At 35.9% G+C, this 24,278-nt stretch overlaps 1 protein-coding gene across 10 annotated transcripts in view; it reads right to left on the reverse strand.

Annotated features, from left to right (window-relative positions):
* The window catches only part of MAGI2 (membrane associated guanylate kinase, WW and PDZ domain containing 2), a 1,233,836-nt gene that overhangs the window by 863,161 nt on the left and 346,397 nt on the right, over window positions 1–24,278 (reverse strand). For all 10 annotated transcript variants that reach the window (XM_080663639.1, XM_080663638.1, XM_080663637.1 and 7 more), the window contains exon 2: window positions 15,768–15,884. In XM_080663639.1, coding sequence (XP_080519765.1) covers window positions 15,768–15,884 — 117 coding nt within the window. The remainder of the gene's footprint in view (window positions 1–15,767; window positions 15,885–24,278) is intronic.

The raw sequence follows: 24,278 nt of genomic DNA on the forward strand, positions 1-24,278 counted from the left end.
CAACAGAAAAAAATAATTCTCTAACCCTGTGAAAATCTATGGGCATTGGTGCTTTGTATATTTTCAGTTGCAACTATGTCCAGTATAAGTATGCATAAACATCTGAATGGAAGCTATCCTAGTGGAAAAAAGAGGCTGAACATTTTATTTCATTGACTAAATGTCCAGATTAATTGCATCACCACTAATTACATTGTTTAATGGTATTAGTTTTGCTGTTCCTTTAAACTCTTCTATAAATAAAACTACCTTTACTCCAAAGAATTGGCTGTTAGATGAATTTCATTATGCTAATGAAGGCCTAACTACTTGTCATATTTTTATTATAGAAATATTTTGATTGTAATTATCTGTGATGTCTCATATACTAGTAGAAAAAGTACAAGGTTCTCAAGGGAAGTGTCTGATTTACTTGGCTGCTGCTGAATTAAGTTCACTAAACATTTTATTTAGCAGGGTTGATGGAAGACATAATAGTGCAATGGGGCTAGAAAGAAAAGAAAATTCTAGAGATATATCTTTCAAAATGTTACAGGTTATGAATTTGAGATTGATCTCAGTATCCATGATTTTGAATAAAAATCTTAACATGTAATTGGTTCTGAATGTATCTGTTCATCCTTCCATGTAATCTCAAGAGCAAGAACTCCAACACCTGTGTCCTAAATTCCATGCATTATCTCATTCTAGGAGATGTTTGTGCTATACCTCAAATCCTTTCCTCTGCCTTAAATATACATGGGATAAGGTGGGGTGGAGCATTGTAATTTTGAGTAGTTGGTGACGGCCTTGTCAAATACAACGATTTCCAGCCTACCCACTCTACTCTCACTCACCCCAGTTTGCACAGATCCAAATAGTAACCACAAAATATTTTACCTGGGCTTGCCTTTCTCACTCCACTCTGTGCCCTGCCCTATCTATCTATCTATCTATCTATCTATCTATCTATCTATCATCTATCTATCGATCATCTATCTAATCTATATAGCATCTTCTAGAGACATTTTTACCTGCTCTTGAAGTTGAAGTATATCTGGACATGCCACATATTTCTCCTCATTCTTTCATCCATTCATCTATTCATCCATCCATCCATCCATCCATCCATCCATCCGTCCAGCCATTAAATTTTTATTGAACAATGGGCAAACTGGATTGAATCCCAGCAGTTTCACCAAGTTATAAAATCTAGTCCCTAATTTTGAAAGCCTGGAGAATGACTTTGGTCAGTATCAAGGGAGATCAAGCATTGATAACACACATAGTACCCAAAAGCACATGGGAAACCCAATTATACATTTTCAATGGAAAATTATTCTCACATGGTCTAGAATATCACGTCTCCCTAATAAATATATCAGTCTATACAATCAGGCAAAGCTCCATGAGAAAATGTATCTCACACAGACCGATTTGTGATAAAATATAGTCTTAAGGAGAGAAGCTACACAAATTGATTTTAATGACGTCAGATACCTCAAGACACATTTTACATTGGTGTTGGGGTAAAGCTTGTGAAACTGAGTGGCTGTCACTTAGTCTATTGTTATCACTCTCCCTATTAGGACATCTTTGTCATTGTGACCAGGAAGATTAATGTTCAGTGGTTGTGATTTTTCTCTTCTCAGTACTTGGCAAGGTCACTTCCCACCTACCCTTAACTACTTGACCCTTCTCTGCTATGCATCTTTGACATATCCTGATACACTCTTTACATTCTTTCAATACAGTGATGGTTCTCAATGGGGAATATTTTTGCTTTACAAGGGATAGTTAGCAATGTTTGGAGACATTTATGGTTTTGATAATTTGAAGTGCAACTAGCATCTTGTGGCTAAGAGCCATGGATGTTGCTAAACATTCTACAAAACACAGTATAGTGCCCACAATGAAGAATTATCCACCCCAAAATATCAATAGTGCCAGGATTGAGAAACCATGCTCTAGAGATCTTACGGTATGGTCAACTGTTTACAGTGTAGTTTTGGTTCCTAGGAGTTATTCTGAATCTTAACAGTGACTCTACCAATCACATTTTCTCCCATTAAGTGTAGATCTCAAGTTTAAATAGCAACACAGTAATGTTTTTTTCCCTTTCCAAGTACTTGACAACAACTCACTATATTCACAGGTACTGACAAGTACTATTACATCCATCTTCCTAAAATACAAGTCTGTGCTTTAACCAGCCCTTATAGAGATTTTTACAGTAATAGTCAAATTTATTGAACATTTAATTTATGCAAAGCACTTTTCTGACCATCTTAATTCATTTAATTTTCACAATATTTTTATGAGGTAAGAACTATTTTATCTCCATATTACAAATGAGAAACTGAGTCACAGATAAACTAGCTATTTAAACACAGGCAGTCCTCAGGTTATGTCGGACTCGATGTACATCATTCTGTGGTTATGTCACCATCTCCCATTTACAGTATTTATAAAAAAAAAAGTTCCATTATTTCGACGTATGTACATATGTGCTTTATGTTTTTTATTATTTATTTACCACAAGTAAAGGTCAGGAATTGTTATCTTTCTTTTACATTTTTTTTACTGTTTCACTTCATTACTGCAGTGTATGTGCTCCATGTGAGTGATGTAGGTGCTTATGTAGGTTCCGACTTATGGCGAAAATCACATTCCATCACGCTGTAGGAATGGATCTCCGATGTAACCCGAGGACCTACTGTGTAAGTTTTTTTTGTCAAGAGAGAAAAACTGTCTAAAGTTCAACTCTGGCTCTTTCAATTATCTATATACTAGAGGCCCGATGCATGAAATTTGTTCAAGAGTAGGCATTCTTTCCCCCGGCTACCGGTACCGGCTTCCCTCTGGCACCCAGGACCCAGGCTTCCCTCACAGCCCCAGCTTTGTCCGGAAGGTCATCTGGAAGGATGTCCGGAGGGATGTCTGGTCTAATTAGCATATTACACTTTTATTATTATAGATATAAAAGCCTAAGCGACCATCTGACCGTTTGACCATCCGACTGGTAGCTATGATGTGCACTGACCACCAGGGGGGCAGATGCTCAATTCAGGAGCTGCTGAATGACAACAACTTCACAGAGTGCCCTCTCGCACTCCGGGACTCCTCAGGGGATGTCAGACTGCCAGTTTTGGCCCGATTCCCACAGGCCAGGTCAAGGGACCCCACCTGCCAGAGGGACCCGCTCACTCTGCACATGCCCTTCAAGCCCAGGCACCACTCCAGGTGCACCTGGCCAGGGAGGGAATGTGGAAGGTTGGCTCCAGGACATATCTGGCCGTCTCGCCCAGTCCTGCCCTGCCAGCCTCCTTCTAACTAATTTCCTTTCAATGTGCACGAATCCATGCACTGGGCCTCTAGTAAGTTAACAATCCTAGGCTAGTGACTTGCTGAGTCTCATTTCCCTCCTTCTTAATAATGAAGAGAGCATTCATGGACCAATAGACCATGTGCTTGATATAACTCTAGGCTTCCTGGAAATATAAGCAGGGATGGACTATCACAATAGATCCTAACTACTTTAGACTATTTATTACCAGATTTCCACTGAAGAAGTCATAGATTAATTGTTCAGAGATTCTGGAAGATGCAGATTTATTCTAGGGTCAAAAATATGTGTCTCTAGCTAGTAAATGTGCCTAAGTTTACCAATACATTGTTCTTCGGGGATTGTCATGATTTTTTCCTTTCATTCTTATTTCTTTTTTCTTCTTATTCTCCTACCAACTCATAAGAAATCTGAAGTGTGAATATATATTACAGCAGGTATGAACAGAGTTTGCAAAACTGGGTTTATATTGCTCAATTAAGTTCAGTTTTCTTGGTCTATATCTTAGTCAAGTCTTACCATTGATTGATTATTGTTAGATGAACTCAGTCTACTAATAATTAATCATATCCAAAAGTCTTCTTAACTTTGACAGGGTAGTTATGTTACCTTCATTACTTGTATATATTTTGTTTATTCATGGTAAAAATCAGAAGAGTGATATTTGTTTACTAGATTTGAACTTGAGTAAGGATAAATCTCCAGAATAAAGAATCCAAGTTTTGTTTTTTTACTTTAAATATATTTTTTAAATTTCTCAATTATAGTTAACATACAATATTATATTAATTTAAGGTGTACAACCCAGTGATTACACATTATATAACTTATCACTGATAAATCTAGTACTCATCTGACACCACATATAATTATTACAATATTAGTGACTATATTCACTATGGTATATTTTACATAACTGTGTTGAGGTTTATGAGTTCTTTTATATTTTGGGTATTAACCCTTTGGTAGAGCTGTTGCTTACTAATATCATCTTTCATTCTGTTAGTTGCCTTTTTGTTTTGTTGTCAGTTTCTTTTGATGTGCAGCAACTTTTTCTTTAAATCCTCACCCGAGGATATGTTTATTGATTTTTTTAGAGAGAGAAGAAGGGGGAAAGAGAGGACGGGGGGGGTGGGGTGGGGGCGGGAGGGAGAGCGCGCATGTGAGAGAAACATTGATGTGAAAGAGAAACACTGCTGGGCAGAAAAATAGTTTTTCTACCCCTGCTATAAATGAATTATTAGGAGCTTGAGTAGAAAAAGTAAAAACATTACTTAAAAATGCACTGTAAATATTTTCACTAATAGCTGATAAAAATTCTTTATATTGTTAGTATTTGAGTATAAATCCATAGCATCAACAAGGAATATAAAAGTTAGAACAGTGTTTAAAAAGTAATAATTTTACTACACTGATACTTTATGCCTATTTTTTATTATAAAAATGAATGATGCCTAGAGGTGACATTTTCTTTCTGGGAGATGTGGTGGTTTCTGCAGGACAGTTCTACTGCCCATTCTCCAGATTCTTAAGTGTCAAGAGGCAACTGTGGTAATTGTAACCACAGTGGCAATTTCTAGTCCTGGCTTTGTGAATCATAGTTTCAGGCCTCAGAGGTAGCAGTTACCCTGGTAGGGCAGTTCTGTGTCATTTGAGTATTGTTCTTGAGTACCTGTTCTGTAAGCCTCTTGTCTACATTTTTCAGCAGTCTCTAAACAACTAATGTCCTAAATCTCTTCCTCCTCAAATACTTTGCATGGTTTTATTTCCTAGGCTGAACCCTGAATGACATATTACATACTATTTTGCTTTATGGAATGGAAAACCAACCAAAGAATTCTTTGACACTGAAAGCAACAAAAAGAGAAGGAAGCTGGACTGTCTACTCATTGCTTCCTTAATGGTTTTAGACACCCTATATCAAAGGTATATATTGACCTAAATACGTTGAGTCATAATTGGAGCATTTATCCAGGATCTTGGGAGGATATGTGAGCTGGGAGGGCACATTTGGACATTTAATTTCCACATGTTCCTGGAGAAGGGATCAGGCAAGTTGTGCCAAGTGTGTCACCAGAGAGCCAGTTGGAGGATTTGGGATCTGAGGAGCTGTCACTCTACTGGCCACAGTAACAGCAGTTAGTAGAGCACAAGTAATACTGAGATGGGAAAGTGGTGCTTCTTTGTAGCAGAAAAAGGGCCATTTTTCCCACTAAAATGTTATTCTGAAGTAAACAGTCCTGGTTACTTTCAGAGAAGAACAGGAAGAGGGCATGACACTTTTTGAATAATAGTAATCACCTATTGCCCTTGGTCTTTTTGGAGCCCTTGAAAGAATAATACCAGAGGTACTCCTGCAGAGCAGTTGTGGGATGAGTGTGTTAGTGGTATAATATAATTCACTATCCATTTTCATGACTTCTGTTAATGTATAGGAATATTAAATTAAAAATGTAGATATATATCCAAGCAGTCTTCTATGTTCTGGGGCTTCCCAAACATTGTTCAGAACTATTGGGACATCAGAGATATGATAACTAAGGAGATAACATAATATATCCAAAAATGGGTCTTGGCAGCAGACACACCTAGATACTTGAGTTCCTTGTCAAGTAGCTGTGGTCTGGAGAAGGATTCTTAACCTCTCTCAGCCAAAGTTTCTTGGTCTGAATATTAGGGACTATGACATATTTCTTAGAGAACTGAAAATGCAATGACATAATTATAGTCCTTGCATGTAGCTATTTGGTAACTGTTAATTCATTCCCTTTCCCTGTCACTCTCACACTGATCTGAAAAAGTAATCCTATCTAATAAAAGAGTAATATGCAAATTGATCATCACTCCAACACACAAGATGGCTGCCCCCATGTGGTCAAAGATGGCTGCCCCCATGTGGACACAAGATGGCCGCCACAAGATGGCCAGTAGAGGAGGGCAGTTGGGAGGGAACAGGCCTGCAAGGGAGGGGAGTTGGGGGCAATCAAGCCTGCTGGGGAGGGCAGTTAGGGGTGACCAGGCCTGCAGGGGAGGGCAGTTAGGGGCAAACAGGCTGGCAGGGGAGCAGTTAGGCATCAATCAGGCTGGCAGGGGAGTGGTTAGGGGGTGATCAGGCTGGCAGGCAGAAGCGGTTAGGGGCAATCAGGAAGGCAGGCAGGTGAGCAGTTGGGAGCCAGCAGTCCTGGATTGTGAGAGGGATCGGGCCTAAATGGGCAGTCGGACATCCCTCAAGGGGTCCCAGATTGGAGAGGGTGCAGGCTGGGCTGAGGGACACCTCCCCCATGCACAAATTTCGTGCACCGGGCCTCTAGTATTTTTATAAAATACCAAGGTGAGGGACTGAGAATTTCTATAAATACCTGTTTATAGAGCTTTATATTTTTTAGAATTTTAGACTTAGATTATGATTCAGAAAATGAAATTCAGTTAGAAGGTCTACTAGAGCTGAGATTAAATAAGTTTTCATAAGCAAAGTTTAGAAATGAAAGAAAGCTTTTAGATAGTGTAGTTCTCTTCCTATAACAAGGTAAAAGTTTTAATTATTGGAATAATATGTTTATCAATTAAAATTTTATTTTCTCCCCCTTATATATTTTATATTCCAGTATTTCAGGCAATGATATGTTAAAGCAAAGATAATTTGTTACTTGATTGATTAATGACTAATCAAGAAGATCATGTAAAGAAGAAAATAACTGATTTAAAGCTAGCCAATCAATAGATATTCCCTTGAAAACTTTCCTAATAATTATTCACACATTTCTTTTTCAATTGTGGGAAACTGTCCACATTGGATTGGTAAAAAAAAAAAAAAATGTCTCTTCCATTGATGGTACTCCATGCTCATCAGAGAGCCTATCAGCCTGTATAATTCCATTCATGCTCACTAGGTAGTCTGTCAGCCTGCAGAGTTATTTGCTTTTCCTCCTTTTGTATCCTAGGAGTATCTCTGAACCTCGTGGGAAACACCTTTATGGTGTTGTTGACTCCCTAGAGCAGGGGTCCTCAAACTTTTTAAACAGGGGGCCAGTTCACTGTCCCTCAGACCGTTGGAGGGCCGGACTATAGTTTAAAAAAAAACTATGAACAAATTCCTATGCGCACTGCGGGCCCGGGACGAGTCGGCTGCTAAGCAGGACAGGCAGCAGCATCTGGCGGGCCAGATAAATGTCCTCGGCGGGCAGCATGTGGCCCGCGGGCCGTAGTTTGAGGACCCCTGCTTAGAGCTTCCACTAGAGAGTTCCTCTCATGTAGAGTGTGGACTGGAAGCCAGATCCACCTGGGCTGGAACCCCTGTTACTCCACTGACTTACTGCATGGTGTCCAGTTCATCATTTACCCTCAGAGCTTAGTTTCTGCATATGTCTTCAATGGTGGAAATGAAACTCACTATACCGTATAGGGATCTCTGAGGATTCAATGAGGTAATGTATGAAAAAGTTTTCTTTTACATGGAAGTATTTAGTAAACGGCATTTGCTGCAAATTTAAAAATTGTTCTGGTTGATGTTCATGGAGTTATGTACCTAAAACTGGCCCTGGCTTGGAACTTCACTGGCGATGCTAAGATGAATTGGATTCAGCACATGATGGAATTCAGCACATGAAGTTTCAAATTTCCCACAAATATTCACATCCATTACTGATCTTTACAATTTTCTTCAGTGTCAAACCATTTGAAAAAGGAGAAAAGGAATTGAATTCCTGCCAAAAAATGTGAGAGAAAAGATCATATATACATATATATAAAATCTTGGCATTAGCTACCCAATACAGTCTTCTTTTTTTTTTGGAGGACACATTAAGGAGTTATCATTTATGCACACAAGAGGGTTTTGTTGATCAGCAGGTTGGAGTGGAGTTCTCAGTTGAGTTCTCATTTCTACTCCAACAGAGCTTGTGCAGATATTTGCTGATTTTGTGTTCATAAAAAGCAACATTTCTGTAAGCTAGCCTGTATGTAGGAAAGGTAATAGATATGGGAATAGAAACTGGGAAGTTATTTGGGAATTGATCCAATTCTAAATTTCTGACTTGCCTAAGAAAGCAGAATCTATGTGTATTTTTTAATTGAATTGACTGTCAATCTTACATTAGTCTTGCCTCTTAATTGTCCTGCATAAGAAACCATACTGACTCTCCTAAACTGCTTCCTTACTATTCTGATTGAGCACTGATTTCACCTTCTGTTAGCTAGTTCCATTTGGGCACCCACCCAGAGTCATTCACCTGCATAAATGGTATTTATTAAAGTTCAACATTACAAGACACTATATTTTGTGTTAAACGTCTTATCACAAAGACTACAATCACATTTTCATAACAATAAACCTCACGCTTCAGAAGTCTTTATGTCATATCTCAACTCATTACACATTCCAAAGGAGGAAAACAATTTTAAAAGCTTTATATTTCTCATTATGTTTATTTTCCCATCCACTTACTAAGACTGGACCATATTTCAGAATTTCATGAATAGTGAAGGCAGATTTCAAGGAACATCAGAATTATGATGGCATCCTTAACCTGACATTCATAAAAAAATATGAAAGTACATGCTTGGCTGGTTATACCCAGAACTGCACTTAATTTAAACCCAGCTCTTTATTTTTCCCTGAAGTGTCTGCTGTATTTGATATATCTTCAGTTTCCATAGTTGTTTACACCTGCTCAATATCAAGGACATTCCATACTCAGAATAATTTAAGCCAGTTTGATGAACTGATTTGAATAACGATAAAATAAAGAAAACAAGCCAGCAGAATCAGAAAACTACATCACTTTAGAGCAGAAAAAACGGTTAGAGTTCATTTTATTCCTCCCCCTCCCTCCCCTTAGTCCCAAAGGCAAGGCCTATAGTTAGTGACAGAACCTAATCCAAAACACATGGCTCTCAGTTCTTAAATGAGCGCTCTTTCCATAGCACCATGTTGTCAAATAGGTAAACCCAAGGGTCATTGCTGCTCACCATGCTATAGGAATTCTAAATTGCAATGTGTAAATAACTCTGAATAGTGCACTAAACAACAGAATATCAGTAACCACAATTAGTATTCCTTTTTTATTGTTCTATTGACTAGGTGCATATGAATCAGAAATTGAGTGCTCTACTACAAATCTGCAGCCCTAGAGTTCCTTAAAGTTCCCAATACCGTCTCCCTACAGGTTTCCTGCAGCTACATAATGATCCAACAGCCTACATACTAGTCAAAAGAGTTTGGAAACTTGGGTAGGTCTGAACCCTACAGAGTCCTAATTCTTTCTCTTAAAAAAGTGCAGTGATGTATTATGTGATGTGTTAGCCTTCTTATGTCCCACTGGACTACAATTTTGAAATCTTCAGGGAGCAGATTCTGGAACCTCTGGAAGGTGAGCTACCTTCTATTGAATCTGATTACTGGCTTTTCTGATGAAAAAAGATGGCTTCAGGCACTTATCTCAAATTTTTGCCTGGGCCAGCTGCTAAAACCATTGAAACCCAAGAGTGTATACCATCTGCCTACTCCATCTGTAATCCACAAACCCAGTTTTCCTATGGAAAGCCTTTCTGTATGAAGAGGAAAGAGAAAAACAAACCCAAAGGGGAGGAAAAAAAAAACAACAAGAGGAAAGATTGGCATCACAACCACACAAAAAGCTGATGAAGTCAGGGCAAAGGGAATTTTATGTGGCTTGAAACATCAATAAGTTGTTCACTGTTGGTGGTTTTTGCTTTTCTTTTGTGCCAGGTATATTCCTTTATTCTAGTACCAGTGCCCTGTGGTGTCAAATGGTTAAATCAATACAATCACTTCTAATGTACATTGCCTTTCCATCTTAAGCAACATTTGAAGCCATTTTTCTTTGTCCACCAAACCAACGAATGTTACTGACCAAGAAAGATGCATTCATTTTGTTCAATGAAAAAAGGAAAAAAGTCTATTGTACTTTCACATTTATGACATGAAACTAGATCTTACTATTCTTAGTGATAACAGAGGGAGGGTAAAATTAATACAGCCTTCTATTAAGTAACAACACATTTTAAATAAATATACCACGCAGGCATATTAATGAGTAAACAAGTAGAATCCTTTAAAGTATTTGCTACTGCTCAGAAGCTTTTGAAATTTTTCTTTTGGTCTAGCTTTCCATAGGAGTTTATATATCTCCAAAAAAATTTAGCTTCATTTGTTCATAGATGTGCTTCTTGTTTGGCCCACAATGCTAACAACATATCTATTCTCTAAAATCCTTACAGTTAACACTTAGCACCTCATACAATTAGGCTATTTTAGAAAAAAATAAATTCATTATCAAAGAACAAAAACATGTGGCATTTTGCTTCTGAAATAATTGTGAAGTACTCTACTGTAACTTAAAAAAAAACACCTTCTAAATTGATGAATCTTACTTGAAGCAAAACAACAAAGTTAAGGTTGACACAAATGTCAATATACAGTTGTAATATGTTCGTTTAAAACTCAGTTGGATTTGTGTTTTGTTTTTAAAACTCAATTGGATTTGTTTTTTGTTTTGTTTTGTTTTGTTTTTTAAAATATATTTTATTGATTTTTTACAGAGAGGAAGGGAGAGGGATAGAGAGTTAGAAACATCGATCAGCTGCCTCCTGCACACCTCCTACTGGGGATGTGCCAACAACCAAGGTACAAGACCTTGACTGGAATCAAACCCAGGACCTTTCAGTCCTCAGGCTGATGCTCTATCCACTGAGCCAAACCAGTCAGGGCTCAATTGGATTTGTTATATCTAGTCTTATGCCTGCATGTCTACCTGTGTTCAACCTACCATCCCAGCACATAGGCCAATATTGCTTGAAGATACTCTGAATATTTAATCATGTTATTGATCACCTTCAACTCAGAAAATTTCATTCATTAAAGAAGATAATTTTTGAGTATTATAATCCACAGGTTTATGTCACTCTACCTACTTATCACATGCTTATAAATGTACATTTGTGATGAAAATTACCAGTAATTGGAAAGACTCATTCATGTCCATAAACACATATTACCTTATTTAATATTACATATTTAACAATAGTTAAATATACTGATTTTCTGCTTAAAAATTAAATTTATCTTTCCTCATGCAGTATACCAGGAAGTTCTACTTTAATTTTAATTTAATACTTTTTAATAGATATGTGGTCACCAGATTCTCTTCTATAGTCCTCTCTCACCATAGTCCTATGGAGGATTATATATTTAGGGAAAAGGAATGTTGACCCTTTACATAGCTGTATCTTTTGGAGTGTTGGTAGCTACTCATCTTAAAAGGAGATGGTTCCTATAATTTTATTGCTTCTATTTGCTTCTCCATGAAAAATAATTTAGTATAATAGAGAAATTTTAAAAATATATTGGAAAACTTACAATCTCATTCTTGAGAATGCTTCTTTATAACATAGCAGAGTTATACTAACTTAAAGTTATTAAATATGTAGAAACATCATTGTGAGTTACATCTCATTTGGCTCTTTCATAAAAGTAATTTCTTTCATATCTTAAATCTATTTTTCTCATTTTATTCACACTTTATGCAACAGTTTCAGGCCTTTTGTTTTATTGATTTTTGTCTTTTACTTGGTATACACTGGTATTTCTTTTGTCTTCAAATAAATTTAAAGTATTTCCCAATAAAACCATCTCACTAAATAACAAAGTATGGTCTTGGGAGAAAAGTTTAATTTTAACTACCTTCCATTTCATTTTGAAACTTTAAAAATTGGTCATTGAAATCCTTCCTCATGTCATCTGGCATGATGGCAGAAAAGTATCTAAAATATGTGGCTGTGATCATTATGCCTCAAAAATTAATTTGTATCTGTAATAAATGTTAAGGATAGAAAGGTCTAGAACTTCATAAATAGATGAAAGTGATTATTTTTCTCATATTTAAGAAGCATATTCAATTGAATCAATGTTGATTAGACTCAAGAGTTAACTATATGCAATCATTATGCTCAGTAAAATATTAAAACCAAAATAAAGTCAATTTTTATTCTGATCCATTTGAAAATTAATACAATAGTCTTCTATATTAATTCCACAAATTTCCCTGATAAACTTTTGAATTTATATTATACAAAAGACAACATATACAGGCTGCGTTAACTTTGTATACCTCACATGTTATGATAAAATAATCTCATGCAAACTCTATATAAATGCTAACTTAGTGCTTCTGAATTTGTCTTTTGTGTACTTTCAAGGTAATTGAAATCCCATTTGATGGATATTCTGAAGTATGTTGAGTCTTTTATACATATATGTATATCTTTCCCAGTTAATCTTTATCATATTTCAGATTACAACAGTTTTGTTTCATCATTATTTACTCATTTTCCTTAAAGTTCCATTACATAAAAATTCTATATAGCCTGACATCTAATAGTAAAAAAATTATTTACTGTATTTATTTAAAAAATTAACATTCACTTTAGAACACCAGGATCTTAAGACCGTTTATAACCCTATAAATTGTACAGTTAGCAGCTAAAATGCACACATTTATGTACAAATTTAGATCTTAAAGGATATAAATCATGCAACTGGCTAATCTACAGAAAATATCAAGATCCAAAGACTCAGTTCCTAAGGATCTTTTCCCTATTATTCAATTTGAAAGAATGACAAACTGATATCATGAGAGCCTCTATGTGTGCATGTGTGTGCACTCATCTTCATCATATGCCCAACAATTCTATCTCTGTGACCAAGTCCCACCTTCTGTTCCTAGAGACACAGCTTTAAAAACAATGATTTTGAAGAATAAGGTTTGAGATAATTTTCTAGGGAAACAAGTGAACTGGCCAAGTATAGCCAATCCTTGTTTATGGGCTGGAAAAGATTAATGAAACTTAGTATTATCTATAGTTAAGGCCTAGTAGAAACCTGGACTGTCCACCTCCCTCCCATGTTTAGAACAGAAATCGGCCAGCAGCCAGGTCCAGACTTCCATCAGAAGCGGGTAGAGGAGTCGAGTTGTCCACAACTAAAATGGGTTGAGTGTACATGCTGTGTGTGAGGGAAGGGAGTCACTGGAGCCCTCATCCCAGAACTCTTTCTTACTCACTAGAGACCAAGAAAATCACCGAGCCCTAAAACATTGCTCCTTTCTTCCTAGTTGTAGTTGGTGGTGGTAGTGAGCAGAATTACTCATTTGCATCTTCCTTTTAAGAAATTTAAGCCACCCTCACATAGTTACAAGTTGACTAGTTTTGTTTCCATTGAGTTATCTGGGACTCATTCCTGGTGCCATCAGTAGATTAAACAGAGGTATACATATTAACTTATACACATGAAAACCAATCAGACTTTTTTGACAAAAGAGACTATGTAAGAAATGTCATGACATACCCAGGGCCAAGAGATATGCGGAATACACTTTTAAGTTTCTAAATTATGACAGGATTTTTCACACTCCTGACACATTTTTGCTGCACAGTCTCTGGAAGTGTTTGAACATTTCATTAAAAGATATACTGAGTAAAGATAGTGGACTGCTTAGGTCCAATCAGTAAAAAAGGGACTGTAGATAATATAAATCAGAATCATCTCTATCTTAGATTTTTTTTTTTTTACTTTTATGCCAAGTTAAGAGCATTGTTAGTAAATGCTGTATTGGAATTGTCTATTAGGAGTGGCAGCTACAAATTAAAAAAATAATTGTATGAGCATAATATTCAGATTCATTGAGTTTCTAAACATCTCCTTTTATAGGAGCTATTCACCTATTTCTAATTGAATTTATGACCTTGTACTAAAATCACATCATGAAACTCTGTGTTTACTCATATAAGCCTGGTTACTTTACCCCGATATTTATTTTTCCTTCAGAGTATTTCTTTGGTATCTAAAGAGAGATGACTTATTTAAGAAGCTAATTAACTAATGTGAAATTTACTTCTATTATCTTCATATTTAATTAAGACCTATTTATGTCATTGCCTTAGCAATGACTATAAGTATTCCTGAATGTCAGCCTCTTATCTATTTCTCTCAGCTTTTAAACGTAATAAAGTGCCCGGATTCTTTATTTGGTATTTCATATCTCCTTTCTTTCATGTCACAAAAGATAAATTTACATGGCTGCACCGACAACATCACAGCTTTGAAAATGAGTCCACCATTACCTTATAAATAGTTCAGTCACTTACATTAATCCATCTTCCTCTGCCCATCACTCTAATGCCAAACTTACAAATTTAAGAGTGCACTTTTCTCAACTTCTAGTTTTAAAGTAAGAGTCCAAAGGTCTATTCACTTAACTAACACACACTGACAAAATGTCAATCAATAAGCATTCTCAATTAGCAATATTTGATAGTGGTGCCCTGGCATATGTATTTTAATGAACAGTCAATGCTAACAATGGCAAGAGTCCATCTTCCTAAAATATGTGTAGGTGAAAAGGATTGGGTGCTGAATTATTCATTTCACTCTCTGTTTGTTATCAGCATTTCAGTATAATCATACATGATCTATACATTTTACATGATCTGGTACTTCTATCCCAGAAAAAAATATATAGATTTAATTTGTTTTATTTATCTTAGCCAAGTTTTTATTTTTTGAATATATACCTTTCAGAGCCCATAGCTTTGAGTTTGTTAAGTTTAGAGCAGAACTGAAACAAAAGGAATAACACAACACCCACCAATCTGAATTTCTGGAGATACTGAAAAGTCTCTGGAAATCCTGGACTCCACCGTGAGGAAGTAGATTTTGATATCTATCTAAGATCTAGGACCTACCTTGGAAAATTCTTAAATTGTCACAAAGTTATAGAAAATTATCAAATGAGCGGAAACAGGTACTAAGAAGTTGATTTGTAAGTTTCATCATTTTACCAACTCCTCTCTTTTGAAGTGCACCTGTTCATAATCAGGGGTTATTGTGAATTTCTATAGGTTTCATATAAGAGGTTTATAACCAACACTCAACATCATCACTTTCTAAGAGTTACAGGACATTAACTTCACTTTCCAATGCACAATTTCCTTTTCATTTATGAGATTCCCCTGTTATAAACCAGAGATGAGGCTGGGAGTTGCTGTGCAGAGTCTATTCACAAAATAGCAATTGCAGCTAATAAATTCAATTTACATTTCCTGGTGTGGAGTTCTACACCAATCATGAGTCATTCTGAATCACCAACATCCTGGACTATAATTCATATTTCTCAATATTAACTGGAGAAGTAAGTTAGGTTTTATAGCTTAAAAATCAAAAGTCTCTTCTAGCTACAACTTCATCATGAACCACACAATTGCAATGATAAGCTTTTGCATTGAAAACTTCCATATCTCAAATAAGTTTTCTGCCCCAAATGCCCACTATAAAAATCAGTGTGATTTAACTTTTCTTTGAAACAATGGGTATATTGCTGAACATTTATCTGTTAACATAGAAAATAAAATCGCCTGTTACACTCACATGGCACTGTGCGGAGGTAGAGGTTGTCACGAATGATTTGCTGAAGTTCGTGGTCCACAGAACCCTTCTGAAATCGTAAGTTGAGGTAGTGACGAAGATCCTTATCAACAATTCCTCCTAGAATAATAGAGTTTCTTAATAAAGGATGTTGAAAAATATTTTAAATTATAATCTGATTCTGTTATAAATACTAGTATACACATGAACCTATTTAAAAGATGCATCATTACACATTGCTCTTTTGACCTTCTAAGACATTTACTTCTGTAATAATCAAATATAACATTTACTGAGAGAATAATTGTCTACCAGGTATGTGCTTGATGTGTTACATGCATTATTTAATTTATCTTTCATGTAGAATGAAGGCAAAATGTATGTAATACTCCTGAGCTAATACTGAAATGCCATAGTATGTCTTATTGAATAGCCAACAAGATTTTTTTTTTTCTATTTCACATTTTCCTTTTCCTCTAGCCTCTGGGAAGCACTACACTACTTTTCTGTCTCTGAATTTGAAGATATCTCATGTGAGTAGAATCATATAATATTTCCCTTTTGTGACTGGCTTATTTAACTTAATATATCTTCAAAGTTTGACAAGATTTTTATTTAAAGTTACTTTGGATTAAGATAAGTATGGTAATATAAAAAGTTAAAAAAACTACACAAATATTAATGTTTTATTCCCTTTATAAAATCAAATTGATTTACTGTCCTATAAAAGGTGCAGATGTTCATAACTAGAAATCAAGATTTTATTATAAGTATTATGTTATTATTATAGAAATGATTTTGAGTCTATTTGCTATTATAATCTAATATTTGCCATTATAATCTAATGAAAAATAAGTTGACTAGAGGTAAGCAAGCTAATACTTTGGTTTACCCAAGATTAATTTTTTTAATCCTCACTCAAGGATATGTTTATTGATTTTAGAGAGAGAAGAAGGGAGAGAGAAACATCGATGTGAGAGAGAAACATCAATCAGTTGCCTCCCATATGTGACCCATCTGGGATCTGGGGATGGAACCCATAATCTAGGTATGTGCCCTGACCAGGAATTGAACCCACAACCTTTTGGGTGTAAGGGACAACTCCCCAACCAACTAAGCCACCTGGGTGAGGCCAAGATTAATTTAAAGATAAATATGTAAAGATAATTGTATGAAATTATGAAGATTTATCTAAGGCTCTTTTTATTCTTATACTTGAAAGTGAATTCTAAATCAAAATATGTATAAAAATATAAGTAAGAATTATTAAAATCTTTAATTTTCAAACATATTTGGGTAGTTGAGTCAAGACAAAGAATTAATGATGGAAGAAACAGAAAATCTGTAATAGTCACAAAAATCATATTCTCTTCAAATACTTTTGAATATTGAAATTGCAGTTCATCAATCTATTTGCACCACTATGACCACATAAAGGTAACATTAGGTGAGTGTGCATATATGGATACAAACACTTTTTACTCAAACAGTAGTTAATATATTTGCAAATGGCAACTTTTCTGGAGTTTCCAAATCCATTGTTTTAGTTGTCTCTTAATCTGTTGGTATAGCCTCAGTAAGATGCCATAATACAATTTTTAACTAAATTCACTATCAAAATCCTTACTCTCCAAACAGTGTTTCTCATATATTTCAGCAAATAGTCTTGATTTATTTTTTCCACCCAATATAACATAAGAGTGAAAAACAAGTTACACCAAAGTAAAACATATTGCTTATCGGGTGCATATAGATATTACACCCAGAATGCTTGCACATATAATTTTCCAAATTCAGTCAAGCAGCAGAGCAGTCAGAAATGGAAGTCACTCAAAACTACCATCACTCATATCAACAATTACCTAGTATTTACATCTTCAAATGCCCTGAAATAGTTGATAATTAGAAATCCTAAAATTCTGTTTTTCTCCCTTGTTCTTTTCTGGTCAGCTGAACTTGCTTATCCTTGCTAGTTCATTACAGCTATGGAGCAAGTATCATGCCTGACTGTTCTCTGCCAAGTTCTAAGTCTTCAGGTCCTTCAGCAACTGCACTCTATCTTTCTTACTGTCTAATATGTGGGACATGCCAAGTGATGAGGTGATTTCTGGCAGCCAAAGAATATGCTAACGATAGAACAACAAATGTAGTCTGTCCACTAAGGCAAAGAACCATTCACCTAATGCAGTGGTCGGCAAACTCATTAGTCAACAGAGCCAAATATCAACAGTTACGACGATTGAAATTTCTTTTGAGAGTCAAGTTTTTTAAACTTAAACTTCTTCTAACGCCACTTCTTCAAAATAGACTCTCCCAGGCGATGGTATTTTGTGGAAGAGCCACACTCAAGGGGCCAAAGAGCCACATGTGGCTCGCGAGCCGCGGTTTGCTGACCACTGACCTAATGTATGTAACATGGATAAGCTCACATGTGTAGTTCAGGATTATTGTTCCTGAAAATATGTATATTATCAGTTTAAAACCATTTCTGCTACTACAAATATACCACATCAACCCTCTCAAGATTTATCAATGTAAAGAAAAAAAAAAAACAAAAACCAAAAAGACTGTCTATTCATTCAGTGACTTTAATATATTTTTGACCTTTTAATCTATTGATATGACCATGTCAATATCTTTATTCCCCTATGAAAGAACCTGCTGCAGCTTATAAAAATGATATAAATTTTTTCATTAATTAAAATGAATGGTCACAAATTACTGAATTTGTTTTGGAAGGACTTTTCCTGCCTCATATTTCATAAATACTCTATCATCCATCACAATTTACCACAGCATCTTTCAAGTAAGTCCATTTTATTTACCACTATCTTTATTACTTGCAAATTCTGCTAGTTGCCTACCCAATATTCTTTTCTCTATTCTTTTTTATTGAGAACCATGATTTAATTTCAAGTCCAAACATACTTAGCCCCAGGACATGGATCACAGTGGTCTGAAACAGTTTTACGATCTAGCTCCCCACTTTCCTAGCTGTCCTTACAGTGTCTGATAGCTATGTTCTGGCCATTGAGATCTAACACAGAAAGAGGGGATTTTTTTTTTATCCATTGAACTAGATTTGATATCTGAGATATATTAGCCATATTCTGACCATGAAGTGACTTGTATAAGGAAAAATTCAACATACTCAGGATATTGGAGGTAAAGTTAGATACAGCCTGGGTCCTCAGTGAGCAGCTAAAATAATATCAGCAAATATTTACCTTAATACATCTTGTTTTATGAGGAAAAAGTGTATACTCATTTTCTAAAACTATTATGAGTTTCTATCATTTGCAACTGTACATGATCCCAATAGATATATGTGTATATAAAAATGTTTTACATATGTATATATAATATGTATATACACATTTAAAAGAATGTTTTTTCTTAATTGTAAATTTTATTTAGAGAAAAATTAAGCAACAGATAGTGGACAATGAGTGAGCTAAAAACAGAGTCTGAGTCTCAAGAATACCTGATTTCAGGTATATAAGTTAATATTTTAAAATAAGCTAAAAAATAGAAGATTCTACATAGTATTCAATAAATGCTATTTATTATTAAAATAAATAAATTGCTACCTTATTTGCCATAGTTGTAATTTTTATTTTATTGTTATTGTTTGTCGGTAAAGTTTTTGTTTTTGTCATTTGTTATTGTACCTAAATCTGGTAGCTTATAGGATGTCCACGTGAATCCTTCCATCAAGCATAGCACCATCAAGTCCAGTGTCCCTTAGCTGTGTACTCATCTCCACAACAAAATTCAGTGGTTTATACTTACTATTATTTTTTAATAGTTATTGAATTATTTCACTTAACAGTGAAAAACTTAATTATCTTTATTTTACAAAGTAAAACAATAGAAATCACTCATTTGTCAATAAGAGACCTGGGAAGGATTTGAATCCTATGATTCTGCTTCTGAAGAACATCACCCATTTGAGACGAAACTTCAGAGCCTAAAGCAGTCTTCCTTTCTCAGGATGACCACAAACAAGCTTTCAACCTGACATCAAAGTATAACTTAAGAAGAACCATTAGGAGAGAAGTTAATTCAAATTATTCATATTACAAATGAGGAAACTGAAACTGTCTCAAATTATTTGGCACTGAGTTCAAAGCAAAGATGGGGGGGATTGTGAAAAGCATCAGGGAATCAACACAGATGGATTATTTGGGGAGAAAAATCTACATATTACCACTTGAAAATGGTGTGCATCTCTGCTCTTTCAATAGTTTTCTTAAATATCTGCAGTAGAACTGCTTTGTCCCCTCCCCTACCTGAATGCTCAGATTGAGGAAGCAGAGACAAATCCTGCTTGGATCATATGAACAGAATCTCCTTGGTATATTCCTTAAGAAAAAATGCTAGTCTTAACCTTGTAGCTAAAATGAGACAATCTTCCTAAGGTTGAGGGAGATTCCTCAGGCTCTATAATGTTTGTGCCAAGGGTCTGATTGCTAGTTGCTGGCAAGAGAAATCCCATACCTCATTCATGGGCATGAACATTGGCTCAGCTTTCCCCTCCAACAGCTTCTGGAATGACATGCACCTTATAAACTTAATGTAAACTGGAGAAAATAGTTTACTGATTGAGATGGTGGAGGGTGTGTAGAAAGGGAAAGGTGGAGAGGATCAGCAAGCCAAAGTCTGGCTCATTCTGATGTCACTTATTCAGCCAAATTAGGCTACTCTAACATTCTATTGACCTTATTTATTTTTTCTTGTCTTTACCTCAGTTTTTCTCTATTTATACTCAACAAGTTGCTGAAGCAAGCATTTGATTTTTTGTTTGTTTGTGCTTTATCTTTTGTACCCATTTCTCTGCTTTATCCTGTACTATCTTCTTTGGGTAACATCACATTGATATGGCTATATCTTGCCCATTCTCTATAAATATGGTCAGATGTTTAGCCAATCTTCCCTGCCCTCACTTAGCCAATTAAAATAAAAATATTAAGCTAGGTGGCTTAAACAACAAATATTTATTTCTCACAGTCCTGGTTTGCAGATGGCTATCTTCTCCTTGTGTCCTCACATGTTTGGAAGAGAACTCATCTCTCTAGTGTTTCTGCATATAAGGGTACATATCCCATTCATGAAAGCTCCACTCTCATGAGCTAACTACCGCCCAAAGCCCCCACCTCCTAGGATTTAAACATATAGCTTTTGAAGGGGCAATAAGCAGTCTATAAGAGTAGGTACAGACATAATAATGTCTCCATTAGATATAAATTCTGTATTTCTATATAAAGTACTTACCAAATATGTCTTATAGTTTGGGGATTTTTTTTGGTAATCAGACAACCAAATTAGTTAACTAGAGGCCTGGTGCATGGATTTGTGCACTGGTGGGGTCCCTCAGCCTGGCCTGTGTCCTCTCGCAATCTGGGACCACTCGGGGGGATGTCGGAGAGCTGGTTTCAGCCTGATCCCCACAGGTCAGGCCAAGGGACCCCCCTGGTGCACAAATCCATGCACCTGGCCGGTTTCAGCCCAATCCCCGCAGGCCAGGCCAAGGGACTCCACTGGTGCACGAATCCATGCACCGGGACTCCAGTATGCATATAAGATCTTTGGTTAATCTCTTCTCACCCTACCTATAGCACCAAACTAACCCATGGCTGATTCCGCGAGGAATCTGGCTCTCTCCTCTCTGGGTCCAGGATACAGGTGAAGCAGATTTAGGGCCAACAGTGCCCCAGCAGCAACCTAACCCATGGACAATTCCACAGGGAATTTGGCTCCCTCCTCTACTAGTCAGAGCATCTGCCCCGTGATGGTCATCATGTGTCATAGCCACTGGTTGAACAGTTGGTGGTTGCTTAAGCTTTTATATATATCCTATATAATAAAAGGGTAATATGCAAATTGACCCTAATGGCAGAACAACCAGGAACAATCAGTTGCTATGACGCGCACTGACCACCAGGGGGTAGATACTCAATGCAGGAGTTGCCCCCTGGTGGTCAGTGCCCTTCCACAGAGGGAGCATTGCTCAGCCAGAAGCTGGATCATGGCTGGCCAGCACAGCGACGGTAGTGGGAGCCTCTTCTGCCTCCGCGGCAGCACTAGGGATTTTCGACTAATGGCTTAGGCCTAAGCCATTAGTCGGACATCCCATGAGGACTCCTGGGCTGCCTGATCCCCTGTGGAGTGGGCCTAAGCCCTCAGTTGAAAATTCCCCGAGTGGTCCCTGAATGTGAGAGGGTGGAGGCTGGGCTGAGGGACCTCCCCCCGCCAACAAGTGCACAAATTTTTGTGCACTGGGCCTCTAGTAGATTATAATCATAGACCACAAGTTAGTTATAGCCTGTAAGAAATAAAGCCATGGATAATTTCCCTTTGACATATTTTTATTTTCTGAATTATCCAGGAAGCTAAGATTATCAATAGAAAATTGAATTCATACATTGTCTTTGCCAAATAAGTAGTACAATTACCAATAAAAATGGTCTGTAAGGAATTGGAAGAAGAGAAAGATCTATCCATATGTCTTAAGATATTCCCATAAGTAACTGCACATTTATTTTATGTTGGTTTATTGGATGGTGGGGAAGTGGAGTAATAGACAGTAGAAAAGTACTATGAGGCTATGTTGTTATGTTCCTTTTTCAAAAATAGTTTCTGCTTGGCTCACCTCAAATATGGAGAAATAAATCACAGAAAAGTTGATTGATTCTGTTATAATCCACAGTCACAAAATAGGTGACAGACATATCTAATCCAGTCTGCTGGAACAATCTCCATCCCCCTTTTAGGTGGAAAATTGTGTCTTTGGTTTCTGATGATCTATATGCCCATCTCATTTTCAGGAAGCTAGAATACTGCACCAAATCACTGGATGCGTTTGATCTATTAATAGTTGTTTTATAAAATGTGAGTCAGTAAAATTGTGCTTCTTTCAATAATTTTACTAATAATAATTTTAAATAGGAGCACACATATACGAGCCATGGTAACTCATTGCACATGCCTTGCTTGGTTAATTGCTTTTCCATAGATGGAAATATTTAGGTATATGAAATTTCTACTCATAATATTAGCGAGTATAGTCAATCCTTTTATCATGTCTTAATATCTTTGCATGTTGTTTTTCTTCAAAAAATTAAGTAGCATTACATATTTTATATAAGGAATGCAAAATAGAAGAGACAACAAATCATTGTAGATCATTAGGAGATTTAAAACTAGAGTGAATAACTGTTATTTCAGAGAAAATGACAGGTAGATGTAAGTGGTTTATAAAATTCTCTAGTTTAGTGGTCGGCAAACCGCGGCTCGCGAGCCACATGCGGCTCTTTGGCCCCTTGAGTGTGGCTCTTCCACAAAATACCACGGCCTGGGCGAGTCTATTTTGAAGAAGTGGTGTTAGAAGAAGTTTAAGTTTAAAAAATTTGGCTCTCAAAAGAAATTTCAATCGTACTGTTGATATTTGGCTCTGTTGACTAATGAGTTTGCCGACCACTGCTCTAGTTCATATTGAAAATGACTTTATCATTTCTTCCCTCTACTATTGCACAGATATTATTATTGAGTTTAATTGTTAGCTTTGGTCTCAAAGTAAAAGTTAAAGTTATTCTTATAGTTATGATTATAGGCTCTCATGGAGAAAGGAAAATGGGCACTTGCTATGTGTCTGGTATGGTGCTAGGTGTTGTATAGCAGTCCCCAAAATTTTAAAATCAAGACATGTACTGTTGGGACATAGTTGAAAACAAACTCAACTACATTTTCTATGTTTCAAGATGGCTAATTTATTCTTGTAATAGGGTATTTTCTGTTAATTTCTTTGACTCACCTATCTTCTAAACATTAGGTGATCTTTATAAAAAGCAATATGTCACAACAAATTCAGCACCAGGAAAGAAATAGATATATGGCCAAAAAGGAATCAGACCGAAATTCAATCTCTTTTCTTAAAAATCTGATATTTTTACCATTGTAAGTTCAAAAAGGAAAAAAAAAAATACACCCAAGTAAGGTATTAGGTAGTTATGAATGATTTAAAATCATTGAAGGCTAATAAATCTTAAAACTCTAAGATTTCTGCATAAAATTACTAAGGTCAAAGGAAGAAACTATTATCCAAAACATCTACATAATTCAGCAGGCAAAACTTTTTCACTATGGGAATTGGCTCACTGCCTTTCAAAATGTATTCCAAAGTTTAAGCCTAATTTTTAAATATTGCAGCAATAAAAATATCACAGTTGTTATTTTTGCAATCAAATTTAGAAATTTACCTGCATTAATTTAAAAAAATATATAAAATAAACTACTCATACTATGTATGCCTGAAACACATTCATTTATAAAACTAAAAGTGAGCATATAAATGATATTTAAACAATGAATATTCCAGCTTATTTTAACTTTATTAACAAGCTACTATGCCCAAGTCATCAAAAACTATATTTTTAAAGAGGTGATGCTTATTATGAGTAAAATTGATGGGGATTAATTAGCAGGGTTAGATTTGTGAAAGGTTGCATTATTTTA

Source organism: Plecotus auritus, assembly GCF_963455305.1.
Source record: "Plecotus auritus genome assembly, chromosome: 4".
Taxonomy (NCBI): Eukaryota; Metazoa; Chordata; class Mammalia; order Chiroptera; family Vespertilionidae; genus Plecotus; species Plecotus auritus.